We start from the raw sequence: 15004 nt of genomic DNA, 5'->3' as shown, positions 1-15004 counted from the left end.
AATGTAAGAACATCACACTTGAATATATAGCTTTCACAGACTCATTAAAGCAATTCTGTTTGCACAGAATAACTGCAGCTTTAATGTGGTCAAACATTTAAATGCACCTTCCCACCTACTTGTTTCCCCATCTGTCTCCGGTCTTCTCTGGCTGTACCATGCAAGAGCTGTCAAAGATCAGCAGTGGGGTATGAGAATGAGGGAAAACAACTGTGTGGAAAGGTATGCTTGCAGTGGCATGTATAAGTATGAGCACCCCTGGTCAATATTACTATTAATTTTAACAGTTAAGCAAGTTGAAGTTGAAAGAATCTCTAAAAAGGCTAAAGATAAAAATGACAATTCCTTTGTATTTTTGGAAAATAAGGCATTTTTTACATTTTAAAAAGTTACAAAAAAATAGGCCAATGTAAAAGTTTGTGCATCCTTGGGGATGTGTGTGCTCAGAAGACTTTGACCAAGGTTTCAGACCTTAATTAGCGTGTTAGGCTTATGGCTTGTGCACCATCATCGTTAGGAAAGACCAGGTGATGCAAATTTCCCAGCTTTATAAAAAAAAAAAAAAAACAACCTTAACTAGAGATGAGCAAACATGTTTGGAAAACGTTTGCCAATCTCTAATTCGTCAAGAACGTAGCATATTCGGATTCTTGTTCGCTTTCATGAGCATTTTTGCTCAAAAGTCTGCAAAATTAATTATATCATCGCGTTTCCACCAATGCTTTTGTTATTACCTTGTCTAGGATAGTGGTGCTGTATGATGAGTGGGTGGGACGTGTTTGATGAGGGTAGGGGAAAGTGGAGATTTTAGAGGAGCGTGTGAAGATGGCCATTCTGGAAAATATGTTGAAAAAATTACAGGAGTGGCACGCGCTTTTTTCCCCTTAAGTTTGTGTGTGTTGATTCCGGCAACTAATTAGGGTGCAGAAACCATCCACAACGCCATGACACAAGGTCTTTGTGATTGGCTGCTGAAGTCACATGTCCCTGACCATATAAAAAGGCGGACATCTTGTTTTCCTGCCGCAATTTGCTCAGTGCCACAGTGCAGAGAGGTTGCTTCTGTGCTAGTGCTGAAAGTGAAATAGACAGATCGGATACGATTCTGTATGAAATTGATCTTCCAGCATCTAAGTAGATTGTACAAAAACTGTTTCTGTGGCAAGTCATAAGGCCAGATTTCCAGTTAAAAATAGTTAGGCTTAACAATATTGTTAAGGCAATTAAGCAAATATTGATTGTTCATTTAGTGACGGGTGACTGACAGCTGTGGGCCTAAGGTTTTGAAACAGCAGGTTACAAGAGGGCAAGGCTACTTACAACATACCGTATATACTCGAGTATAAGCCGACCCCTAATTTTGCCACAAAAAACTGGGAAAACTTGACTATCTTCAAAAAGGGGAAGAAGGTAGACCCAGGCAACTATAGGCCGGTGAGTCTGACTTCTATACCAGGAAAGATCTTTGAGCAAATTATTAAACAACATGTATGTCAGTACCTGGATAAGAATGAAGTGATTAAACAGAGTCAGCATGGGTTTGTAACTAATAAGTCATGTCAGACTAACTTAATTTCCTTCTATAACGGAATCACTGATTGGGTGGATCAAGGAAATGCTGTAGATATAGTATATCTTGACTTCAGCAAAGCATTTGACAAAGTATCTCATACAATCCTTATTGAAAAAATGACTAAGTATGGAATGGACAAGGCAACTGTTAGGTGGATTCATAACTGGCTTAGTGATCGGACCCAAAGAGTGGTCGTAAATGGCTGCACATCCAGCTGGAAGAATGTCTCAAGTGGGGTACCACAGGGCTCTGTCCTGGGCCCTGTATTGTTCAACATCTTTATCAACGATTTAGATGAAGGAATTGAGGGTAAACTGATTAAATTTGCAGATGACACAAAGCTAGGAGGGATAGCTAATACTAGAGAAGAGAGAGGATTCAAAAATATATAAATAAACTGGAGAAGTGGGCAGCAACTAACAGAATGGTTTTTGACAGGGAATAATGCAAAGTACTACATCTGGGCAATAAAAATGAAAAAAGCATATACAGAATGGGAGGAAGAGGGCTAAGCAACAGCACATGTGAAAAAGACTTGGGTATACTAATTGATCACAGACTGAATATGAGTCAACAGTGTGATGCAGCAGCAAAAAAGGCAAATGCAATTCTAGGATGTATTATCAGAAGCATACAGTCTAGATCACGTGAAGTCATTATTTCCCCTCTACTCCTCTTTCGTGAGACCTCATCTGGAATATTGTGTCCAGTTTTGGGCACCACATTTTAAAAAAGACATCAACAAACTGGAGCAAGTTCAGAAAAGAGCAACCAGAATGGTGACCGGTTCTGCAAACCTTGTCTTATGAGGAAAGGTTGCAGGATTTGGGAATGTTTAGTTTGCAAAAGAGAAGACTGAGAGGAGACTTAATAGCTGTCTACAAATATCTAAAGGGCTGTCACATTGTAGAAGGATCAACTTTATTCTCATTTGCACAAGGAAAGACTAGAAGCAATGGGATGAAACTGAATGGGAGGAGACACAGATTAGATATTAGAAAAAACTTTGACACTTAGAGTGATCAATGAGTGGAACAAGCTGCCACGAGAAGTGGTGAGTTCTCCTTCAATGGATGTCTTCAAACAGAGGTTGGACAGACATCTGACTGGGATCATTTAGCGAATCCTGATTTGAGCAGGGGGTTGGACCAGATGGCCCAGGAGGTCCCTTCCAACTCTGCGATTCTATGATTCTTGGACTCAAGTATAAGCCTAGGGTGAGAAATGCTCCATAGATTATTCCCCCATATGCTGCCCTCATAAGATGCTCCATAGATTATTCCCCCATATGCTAACCCCATAAGAAGCTCCTTCGATTATTCCCCCATATGCTGACCCCATAAGAAACTTCTTAGATTATTCCCCCATGTGCTGCCGCTGCATGTAAAAATAAAAAAATGATATACTCACCTCTCCATCGCTGGGTGTCAGATACTCACCTGTCCTGCGTCCATGGCTGCTCACCGCTATCTGCCACGTCATCGATCAGTGACATTCAGACTGCAGGGGGTGCGGCGTGCACTAATCACGTCACCGCGCCCTCTGCTGTCTGAAGTCACTGACCGATGACAGACAGCAGCAAGCAGCCATGGACGCAGGACAGGTGAGTATCGCTATACTTACCTGTCCTGACGCTGTCTGAGCCCCAGCTTCTTCGCGCTCTCTTCCTGCGTTCAGTGGTCATGTGATACCGCTCATTAAAACTCATGAATATGCACATATTCATGAGTTTTAATGAGCGGTACCACGTGACCGCTGAAGGCAGGAAGAGAGAGCATGGAGAAGCTGGGGGCTCAAGAGGCAGCATCAGGACGGGTAAGTATGACCTGACACCCCCGCCCCCCGGTGTATATGACTCGACTATAAGCCGAGAGGGGGACTTTCAGCCCAAAAAAGGGCTGAAAATCTCGGCTTATATTCAAGTATATACGGTAAGTGGGAAAAAGCAAGTTTATGGTGGAAGGGGGAAAAGGTTTTATGTTCGATGTGTACGTGAGTTAGGTGTTAATGTTAATGAAAGCTCAACTGAACAAACAGTCTCGTCCTATCCAAAGACCACCGACATCTGTTGCTGGCCAGCTGTTGCTGGCTACTCGACTCCCTTTTTGTGTAGCCGCCCAGCGGCATGCGTTCTAGATGAGGCTCAGAAAGAGCATTTGTTACAGTGGATGGTAAGCACTGCATCAAGAGGCCTCTCCTCCTCTTCCTCAACCTTAACATCACACAAAGTGCAATCTTCAGAGGTGGCACCCCAATCACCCTTGTTTCTCCTCGCATCAAAAATTTCCAAACTCCCAGCTGACTATGGGGAACCACAGATGAGCCATTCTGAAGAGCTGTTCACTTTGTATTCCATGTTCATCAGAGGTCTGCTCTGAAGAATCACAGAATCCAGAAGAGGAAAGCATTTGCACTGATGCACAAAATATTCTTATGTTGGATCTGGGGCTGGAAAAAGTAGGGTCCAAGCAGAATCCAGATGTCACCAGATGTTAACCATCAAGGGTGGAGATTATCCTGATGAGGCGCAAATACCAGAGGCACATGCAGACTGTATTGTGATATCAAGGCAGGAAGAGGAGGGTGACTCTCAGAGTGAGGAATGTGAGAACAAAGGGGATGATAAGGTTGTAGATGGCACTGGGCGTGAACCCAGAAGAATGCAGCTGAGTAGCTCAGCAGAGAAGGTGGAGAAGCAAATTACATTGTGGCTTCCCACACAGACATGAAGTGATGCAACCATGACAAGCACTGCATCCTCAGCCCCAACTCTGACTGTGGCGAGCACTGGTCGTGAGCATGTAGTTCGCAGGGGCTGCAAGGGTTGCCTAGCCTGAGCATTTTTTGAGACCAAAAAGGATGACCCAACACACGTTATCTGTCACATTTAAAAAAAACTCAGTAGAGGCAAAAATTGCAATTATTTGCCAACTACATGCATGAATTGACGCATGCACAATCAACATGCCTTAGTGTGGGAATCTCACTGCGCTAAAATGTGGACTAGCGGGCCTCACCAACCACTTGCCATCCCATCAACCCCATTTGCTGCTGCTTCCTCCTCCGTCACCATTCAAAGTCTTCTCACACAGGTCACTGACCGCAGAAACTATACTTGTTAATCCACCACAATCGAGTGAGAGCCGGTCAGCTGTTACAGAAACAGGCATGACTTCTGCTTTTGTATCACCTAGCACAACACAACTTTCTCAATCCACTATAATATTTCCACCTGCATCTCGCTTACAGTCCATCAGTTTCTCACCATTTTCCGCACTACGCCGTCTCAGCACAGGAACCATCTCTCAGTCCCGCAGCTGTGGTCAAGAATGTTTCCTATTCTGGACATCCACATGCTAGAGCACACATTGAATAGTCTGCATGAGGAGGTGATGGTCCCAGAGGAGGATGGGGAAGGGACAACAATATCTCAAATTTTCAGACTGTCATGGGATGCAGGTGCCATGGGAGGGTGGCTTATAGCGATCAATGGGGGCTCATGGTACCAGACAAACTGCTAGTGAAGAGGCAGGAGCTGAGGAACAAATTGAGGAGGATGAGGTGATGGACATGCAATGGTCAGGAGATGAAGAGCTTAATGATGCGCTCTCTGTGGTCTCTGATTGGTGGGAGGGGATGGCAGAAACAACCTTGAGTGTTAGCCCACCACCTACACAGCATGGGCTTGGACCTCATGGAAGGACCTGACACCAGAGCGATGTCTTGCTGCACTTCAAAGCGATGCCCATATTCTTAGGGTTAGATATAGTGCCAACTACTGGGTTGCCACTCTTAGATTAACGGTACAAGAATAAATTTATTCTGATGATTCCCCCTAGAAAGGGATGCACGTATGCTGGTGTATTGACATACGCTTGTAGACAATCTTAAGAGAGGTTTTCCCCAGAAAAGCAGTGAGGCACACAGTGTGCATCCCAGTCGTAAAGTCCAACCCCAAGAACGCAAAGCGTCATGGCCAAAACATTAGCCACAGCAGTGTAAGTGGCATAAGCAATTCCTATGAGTCATTTTAACACATTTTTTTTAGACCAGCCCGTGCACCAGCAGAACAGAGTACAAGTCTTGCATGCTGTGAGCGTCTGGACAGGATGGTGCAGGAGTATCTGGAGTTCAGCATCAATGCCATCAGGGGAAATTTAGACCTTTTTACATTTTGCTCTTCAAAAAAAAAATAAATAAATAAATGGAAGAGCGGCTTGAGGTTGCCTGTCATGCCTTGGATGTTTTCTCATGCCCAGCAGCCAGCGTTCTCTCAGAGCATGTATTCAGCACTGCTGGTGGTGTCCTGATAGATAAGCACATCCGGCTGTCCCCTTTAAGTGTAGACCAACTAACTAATCAAAATGAACAAGTCATAGATCTCTGATGAGATGATGATTTTGCACCCCAGTTGCAGATTGGGCAGACAAGGCAATGATGTTGTTTTTAGTGTCATGCATTGATACACATTTTTGCGGTCTGTGCCATCTTTGTGGTGTCTTCTGTGCCTGCTTTTGCTACTGCTGGTGATGTTACAATTTTTTGTAATGTGGAGACTCCAAGTTGGACCTTCATCTGGTGAGTTGCCCGAGTAAGTAGGGCTGCCAGACAGGCTGGCCTGCACTTACTTTCAGTCAGTGAACTACCTGTGATACTCCTCTTCCATTTTTCTATCAATAGTAGTCTATGAAACGGATATTTGTGCCATCTGAGTGTGGCTGGAATAAAAAAAGTTTGAGGCGTTGCAGAAGGTGTGAGGTCTCCCAGCTAAGAAGGTTTACACCAACTCGCTTAACCACCAGGTCCTCATTGAAACTTCAATTCCAAGCTGTTAATGCTGGGCCAGGCCCTGATACCTTATGCATGGCCCATGGCTGACTGCTGCTGTGCCATTTGCAAATTTATACTGTGGGTCAATTGATTGCACTTTTCATGGTGGCTGCCCCTAATTTTATCTGTTTGGGAAGCTTTTTGTCAGCCCTTAAGGTGCTGTCTATATGTTTTGCTTTCCACCCATTAAATGTAATGGGGTTCGGATATGGTCGGCAAATGGTGGTGCATTCGGCGAATCCAAACCGAACTTTGAAAGGTTTGTTCGTCTCTACTCCCGAGTACACAGGTAACCTATATGTGATTGAAAACATTTTTTGGGTGCACGGCAGGGCTCGGAAGTGTAGGAGCACCATTGAACTTTTGTCACATTTACGGAGACCTTGATATGCTTAAAAAGTGGAAAACCCCACAAATAACTCAATTTTAGACACTGCACCCATCAAGGAATTTATCGTGTGGTTAGCACCTTAAACCCATAGGTGGTTCAGAGAATCTTATAATGTTAATTAATAAATTTTTCACACAAGCATGTTGCTTCAGCCCGAAGTTACTAATTTTCACAAGGGCAACAAGAAAAAATGAACCATACGATTTGTCACACATTTTCTCCTTAGAATTTAATACAAAATATCATGCCTATAATTGATCAAAATTAGGACTTGAGTCCAAACAAAGGGGAGCAACTCCATACTAAAGCACACAACAGAGATCAAAATGAGTTCAGAAAATGCCCAAGAAGTAATTACGTTATCAAATATGAAATACACACAGAAAAGGTTAAGAGAAAAGGAATATCCCCAGATTCCTACTTGGGCACACAGTGTAAGACTACTTCATCTGTGCATATACATATAATATCCTGTCTAGGGAAAATTCCTGTATGCAACATTGCAAGGCTCAGTAGCCAGCCAATTAACCCCACATAGTAATCCTGAGCTTCTGTCATTCAGCCATCAATACATATCAAAATAAGAGTTTTTTCTTACCCATAATGGTAATAACGGGGGTCCCGCCAATGCCCCTACGCGTTTCGCACACAGGGCTTCCTCAGGGGGCCGTTTAACCTTTTCCTGTTAGCCTTTATTCATCCGATCACATTACTATTACCGGGTGTTCTGGTCATGTTGCCTTCCATCATGTACCCACTCATATTTTGTATTTACTGATATTTTAAGAAATATAACAGTTTAATAAAATATTTATACTTTTTGCACAAAATACAATTCTGTGTTTATTTCATATTTGATAACGTAGTAATTACTTCTTGGGCGTTTTCTGAACTCATTTTGATCTCTGTTGTGTACATTTTGTCCTTAGTATGTCAATACCCTGTATGTGGTTGAAAACTACTTTTGAGGCACAGTACAAAGTTCAGAAGGGAAGGATTGCTATATTGGAGTTCAGATTTTGCTAGAATTGTTTGAGGGTGCCATATCACATTGGCAGAGCACAAAAAATGCTAAAATACTAGAACCCCTCCATAAGTGAACCAATTCTGTCTCACAGAATTTTATATCATTGGGCGGTGAAGAATGAATCATTACATATTTACCATAAAAATTTTGTTTTGACCCCAAGTTTTTAATTTTTAGTAGTGCCTATAAAAAAAATGGACCAAATAGTTTATTGTGCAATTTCTCCTGAGAGAGCCAATACGTTACATGTATTCTGGAACTACTTTTGAGACACTATACAAAGTTCAGAAGAGAAGGATCATCATATTGTTGTGCAGATTTTGCTCGAATGGTTTTGCTGATGCCATGACACACTGGAAGAGCCCCAGATGTGCTAGCACAGCAAAACTCCCCATAAGTGACCCCATTTTACAAACTACAACTTGCAATTAATTCATCTAAGGGTGCATATTAACAAAATTGGTGTGTTACAGAATTTTATACCATTGGGCAGTGAAGAAAAAAAAATTACATTTTTATCACAAAAATTTTGTTTTAGCCTGAGATTTTACATTTTCACAAGGGGAAACGGGGAAAAAAATGCCACCAAAATTTGTCACACAATCTCTGCTGATCGTGGCAACACCCCATACAGCAAGACTTGGGAGTGACTGCATAATAGTTATTTAAAAATTGGGGTGAGTGGCATGAAATATTTAGTGTATAGAATAGATTTCCAGTACAGAGAGGAGCAAAGTTTACTGCTGTGGTGCAGCAAACAAAGTATTTTCCTATTTGGCAGATGCACCAATCACTCAGAGAGTCTATATGTTAAGACAGTCACAACTATGAAACTAATGCCCAAATGTGGAGGAGTGAGATATACAGCAGCTCTGACTTGGCAATGAAAGTGTGCAAGATTTATGCAATTGCTAAAGCAGTGCATTGGTCAAAAAGTGTCCAAAAGAGGGTCTAAAATCTGATCCAACAACTTTGCTACATTTAGAGTGACACAGAGAATGTTGCAGAATGAAAGGCTGCTGAGATTGCCTGCAAACTGTTTAAAGTTTCTCACTGGCCTCAGCACTTTAATGGCAAAAAACTGCTTTTGGCAGTCATTACCTTATGGACAGGGATATTACTGCAGCAAGGTAAGCAAAAATTGGCAGGGACCTCCGGAATAGTAGGAGATTTATCAGGCGAATACAGTTTACACTGATATTTTATGCAATTACCGTACCGCAATTTTTTTTTCAATGAATAAAATCCTTTATCATCAAATGGTGGCATATTAAATTTCAAGTATAGCAACTAAACTGCTAGAGTGACACTCACTAGAATTTCACATAGATATTGGATGACAAGCGACAAATTATACAAATTGTCGTGGAATGATATGACATGGAATTCTGGCGAGTGCCTCTTCTACCATTGTCCTTACTATACTGGAACTGTGCTCTTGATTAATAGTTAAGAGTTAGTGATGAGTAAGCATGCTCATATGCCAACAGTGTCTTTGACATGCTTGAATAATATGTCATAGTCCCGCAGTTGCATTTATCATGGTTGTTCGACAGCCACAACAAATGCAGATATTGCCCGTTTGTTAGGCAATCCCTGCATGTGTTGCAGCTGTCGAACAGGCATGAATCATGCTGCCGCGGGGACTCTAACATGTTATTGGAGCACATCAAAGACACTCAGCACCTGAGCAGGTTCGCTCATTACCAATAAGCACACTGCACCCTTAAACTACCCAGTCATTTCTAGAGTTATGCAGAATACGCCTATTGGAGTAGTGTCACTTTTGGCTTGGTTGACTTGGAAATATATTACAGTTCAGTTGTTGCTTACATGGCCAAAGAGGAACAGTAAATCAGTTTACTAATAAAAAGATGAATATAGAAATTTACATTTTTTTCATTATATAAATGCTCTGAATTGTTCAAATAGGGGGCGCTCACTTACCTTCCCTGTATGGGAGTTGGGTCAAAGTCTTCTCCAAAGGCAACACAGCAATCCTGCCCATTCTGATAAGACTTGTCCCGCTCACTCTTAGCATCAGCTGCCCTCTGATAGTTGTCTAGAAGTTTGAGCTCATTGAATTCACTGGCCACGGCTGTTGTACCCACTACTCCACTCAAGTTGGAATTTGTCTGCGTTCGCTCCGCTTCCAGTTTTCTTAAACATGGTACATCATTATTGTTCTCAAGGTACATTTTATTGTTAAGGAGAACCTTTTTTAACTATAAAAAAGGAAAATAATTTACTGTCATTGTTAAAGCATAATAGCATAAAAATATCTAAAAGACATGTCTATCTCAAACAGAACAGAAAAAAAAAATATACTTTTTACATATTTTGGGCCAACTACTAGAGTACTAGAATACATTTCCAAAGTTACTGTAAGTATTAGATTAATGTTTTATGGTAAACAGCAATTTTGGGTGTGCAATAAATGTATTTAAAAAGGTAGCCGGACATGAGGGTAGCATGAAGTCTACACCCAAAGAGCCATGTTGTATTCCTCCATCTTCTCATTGCATAGCTAGACGTCTCCATATAAAGATATAGTGCAGGTCTTGTCAATCAACAATATCCTGGTAGCAAATATCCTCCCAGTGGAGACTTCTCAGACTGTTACACTTCTCTCTGTGCCTCGCTTTCTTTTTTAAATTATGTTCCTACTAAAATACATTATACTTTAATCTGTCACAATGAGAAATCTAGCCGGATTACATGAAGCTTTTCCACTTAAAATTGTTCATGGCGAGCCTAGCTATTGCACAACAGCCTCTGATGCCAGACCAGGTCAAGTTTACTTTCATAAGTAGATGAGAAAACTTTCAGTTTCTTGCATAATAGTTAATAGAAATGTCAGTTTATGTAAAGTTAAAATTTAATCAGTTAGGAAATGTTCGCTGGTTTTCAATAGGAGAATATGAGAGAAGATAGGATCTGACAATTTAGAATTTGCCAAATTGGGCAGATATTACTGGGAAATAAAATTTGCATCAAACTCATTCCCCAAGTATTGACTGTCTTATCTTGCTTTGAGAAGACCCATACAGAGGGGAAAAGAAATGTCACACACATACACTACTAAAAAAAAACTTACGTCACCACTCACCCAATTGCTTTCTGTCTACCTCTACAGTCTATTTCGTCTGCTGCTTCATACTGAAAGCCTGTGCCTCAGGAGCATGAGCAGCAGAGGTGACTGCAGGGGTGAGCATTAGAGGTTTGTTTTTTCTTTTTTTAAATCTTTTGCTGGACCTACGTGATTAAAGGGAAATGGCCATCACTGCTGAATTTGCGCTGAGCACATAACAAAACACGGGTATTACAATCCTGGTAATGTGTTGTTTCAGGAGACATGACGGCACCACGTGAGAGGGGATCCGCCCTTCAAGGACAGGAAACCTTTAAGATAAAAGGGGCGGCTCCTCTCTCCGCATCAGTTGTTTTACAGAGCACGAGAGGAACTCCGCAGATTAGTGTACATATAAATAATACATCCTTTATACTACTAAATTTCCAACACCCAAGGGAGTGTATAATGCTAATAATGCACCCAACTAATGATGTGATCAATAGGGAGGGAATATAAGGGTGCCGTCATGTTTCATGAAAAAACACATTATCAGGTATGTAATAACTGTGTTTTTCCATCATACATGATGGCACCACGAGAGAGTTACAGAGATTTGTATTCTCTTAGGGAGGGATCACTGCTTGTAATACTTCTCCCGAATGTGAGATCAGAGGTAGCAGATAGGTTTAACCTATAATGTTCGAAAAAGGTAGACGGAGAGGACCAAGTGGCCGCCTTACAGATTTGGTCGATGGAAGCGTCCGCTTTCTCCACCCAGGACGTCACCATGGCCCTCGTGGAGTGGGCTTTTAGATCATCAGGAACATCCCTGCCTGCACTACTATACGCTAGCATAATGGCCTCTCTCACCCATCTAGCTATAGTCTGTTTAGAGGCTTTAAGGCCCTTCCTTGCCCCCTGGAATGAGACAAATAAGGTCCTCTGTTTTCTCCAAGGTCTTGCTACCTCTAAATACTGCAGGATACATCTTCTAACGTCTAGGCAATGAAACTTCTCCTCCTTCTCGTTACTAGGGTTAGGACAAAAGGATGGTAAGACTATCTCCTGAGCCCTATGATATTTTGATACCACCATGGAAAGGTATGCTGGATCTAATTTTAACACAACTCTATCATCCATGACCTGAGTGTAGGGAGGGTCTGCTGACAGTGCGTGTAAATCCGCAATCCTACGGGCCAATGTGAGCGCCACTAATAAGGCTGTCTTTAATGTTAAAACTTTATCTGATGTTGTGTTTAGTGGTTCAAACTGACTGTCAGAGATCAGACAAAATTTAGATCCCAAGGAGGAGTAGGGGACAGGACAGAGTCTGCTCTAGTACAGGCCCAGATAAATCTGGCCACCCACCTATTATTTGCCAGGTCCCAGTTGAATAAGGCTGCCAGGGCTGAGCCGTGTACTTTGAGGGTACTGACAACTAACCCCAACTCTAAACCTTTCTGCAGGAATTCCAGTATTGTCACTATCGGGACTTCCCCTTCCCGTATTGGGCCTGAGGTAGATAAGAATTTTTTTTCCCCATATCCTTCCATAAATTTTTGTAGTCACTGGTTTTCTGCTACTGAGTAAGGTGGATATTAACCCTGCTGAGAATCCCTTTTCTCTAGTAGTGACCTTTCAAATTCCAGGCTGTCGAATGCAGCCCGGACTTCTGAGGGTGATTGAAGGGACCCTGTGTTAGAAGGTCGTGGTCCTCTGGGAGCACCCATGGGTCCGTCACTGACATCACTCAGCCAGTAGAACCATGGTTGTTATGAATGGGTCACCGAGGAAAAAAAACACCACAAGCTAAGTCTCAGAAAACCAGAGAGGTTGGTAACTTTGCAGACTGCAAATCCCTGATTCTAACCACGCAACTAGCAGCAGTTGTGGAGCACTCCTAAGTTGGTCCTAGATGCCTCATCACAACCGGAGAGCTACATAAGCCTAAAGCAGGAAAAGAGGAAAACTAACTGCCCCAGAGCAGACCCCAAAGGAAAGACAGCCCCCCACATGTATTGACGGTGAAACAAGATGAAAACACACACAAAGGCAGGAAAATAGGCTGAGCAAACGATGGGGCCCGACTAACTAGAAAGGAAAGACACTGTCTGCAATCTGCCAAAAACCCTACCAAAAATAATGTCCAACACAACTGATAGCAAAATTAACCCTGAAGTCACTAGACTTCTCCCACTATATCAGCACTCTGAAATATTCTGAGACAGAGCAAAAAGAGGCCAATCTAATATGGGACAAAAAAAAGGCAAATTGGCAAATACAGATAAATAAGAGTGGAAATTCAGCACAGCCCAGCCAGGCTTGGCTGACCACACAAAAAACTGAATTGACCAACAAGAGCAAGTGTGAACATTAGCAAAAACAGACTAAACTTGAGAAGACTGGAACAGAGCTGAGTCCAAGACCTGAGAAGCAGACTAAATCACCAGCAATAGGATAGGGCGTCGGCTGTCTTATATCCAGTCTGATACTCCAGAGATCCAATCGTTATCTTCCTCATCAGGTGGCAGACCACTACCAATTAAAACAACCTCACTACCTCATGTCACCAACAGAGGGAGAACGGAAGGAGAACTCTCAACTGGTGGAGCAGAAAATGAGCTCATAACAGTACCCCCCCCTTGAGGAGGGGTCACCGAACCCTCATCCATGCCACCAGGCCAATCAGGATGGGCCCGGTGAAAAGCACGAAACAATTTATTGACAAGAATATCAGAGGCAGAGATTCAAGAATTATCCTCCTGGCCATAACCCTTCCATTTGACCAAATGCTGGAGTCTCCGTCTAACCAAACAAGTATCCAATATTTTCTCTACCTCATATTCCACATTGCCTTTAATCAATACAGGATCAGGAGGTGCCTCCACAGGAACTACTGACTCAACAAACCTCTTCAACAGTGATTTGTGAAAAACGTTATGGATTTTGAACGTAGCTGGAAGAGCCAATCGAAAAGAAACAGGATTAAGAATCTCCAAAATCCTATTAGGTCCAATAAATCTTGGCTTAAATTTTGGAGATGCAACCTTCATAGGAATATTCTTAGACGACAGCCAAACCATATTACCTACTTTAAACCGGGGACCACTGGTCCTATGCCGGTTGGAAAAACGCTGGGTCTTTTCCTGAGAGAGTGACAATTTATCCACCACTTGGTCCCATATCTGCTGCATTCTCACAACCACAGTGTCCACACCTGGGCAGGACGAAGATTCCACTTGCCCTGAAGAGAATCGAGGATGAAACCCAAAATTACAGAAAAAGGGTGACATCAAAGTGGCAGAACTAGCTCTATTGTTCAGCGCAAATTCGGCCAAGGGCAAAAATGGGACCCAATCATCTTGATCAGCAGATATAAAACATCTTAAATAAGACTCCAGGGTCTGGTTTGTTCTCTCAGTCTGCCCATTGGTCTGGGGATGAAACGCGGAGGAGAAGGATAACTGAATTCCCAGATTGGAACAAAAGGCTTTCCAAAATCTGGAAACAAACTGGACCCCTCTATCGGACACAATGTTCTCAGGAATCCCGTGTAACCGAACCACCTCTTGTAAAAACAAGGGTACCAACTCAGCGGAAGATGGCAACTTTGGGAGTGGTACAAGATGGACCATCTTCGAAAATCTATCACAAATCACCCAGATAACAGTCATTCTCTGGGAGACAGGAAGATCAGAATTAAAATCCATTGAGATATGGGTCCATGGCCTCTTGGGCACCGGCAGGGGCATCAGCAACCCACTAGAACGAGAACAGGGTTTAGACAGAGAACAAGTCCCACAGGACTGTACAAAATTCCTGACATCACGAGATAAGGCAGGCCACCAAAACGACCGACTCACCAAATCTCTGGTACCAAAAATACCTGGATGACCTGCCAATGCAGTGCAATGGACTTCAGACATCACTCTCTTTCTCCACTGGTCAGGAACATACAATCTTCCCATAAGGCAACGCTCAGGTTTATCCTCCTGAAATTCCTCCAGGGCGCGTCTCAAATCTTTCGAAATGGCAGAAAGAACTACCCCCTCACCTAGGATAGTAGTAGGCCCGGTCACATTAAGAGAATCAGCAAAGAAACTCCTAGAA

At 42.5% G+C, this 15004-nt stretch overlaps 1 protein-coding gene across 4 annotated transcripts in view; it reads right to left on the bottom strand.

Moving 5' to 3' along the window:
• OCA2 (OCA2 melanosomal transmembrane protein) overlaps positions 1 to 15004 on the bottom strand; it is a 665305-nt gene that overhangs the window by 498799 nt on the left and 151502 nt on the right. For all 4 annotated transcript variants that reach the window (XM_073541479.1, XM_073541480.1, XM_073541481.1 and 1 more), the window contains one exon: positions 9769 to 10046. In XM_073541479.1, the coding sequence (XP_073397580.1) occupies positions 9769 to 10019 (251 nt within the window). In that variant the 5' untranslated portion in view covers positions 10020 to 10046. The remainder of the gene's footprint in view (positions 1 to 9768; positions 10047 to 15004) is intronic.

This window comes from Dendrobates tinctorius, unplaced genomic scaffold, assembly GCF_039654945.1.
Source record: "Dendrobates tinctorius isolate UK_male_01 unplaced genomic scaffold, ASM3965494v1 ptg000121l, whole genome shotgun sequence".
Classification (NCBI taxonomy): domain Eukaryota; kingdom Metazoa; phylum Chordata; class Amphibia; order Anura; family Dendrobatidae; genus Dendrobates; species Dendrobates tinctorius.
This window is presented reverse-complemented; position numbering and strand designations above follow the sequence as displayed.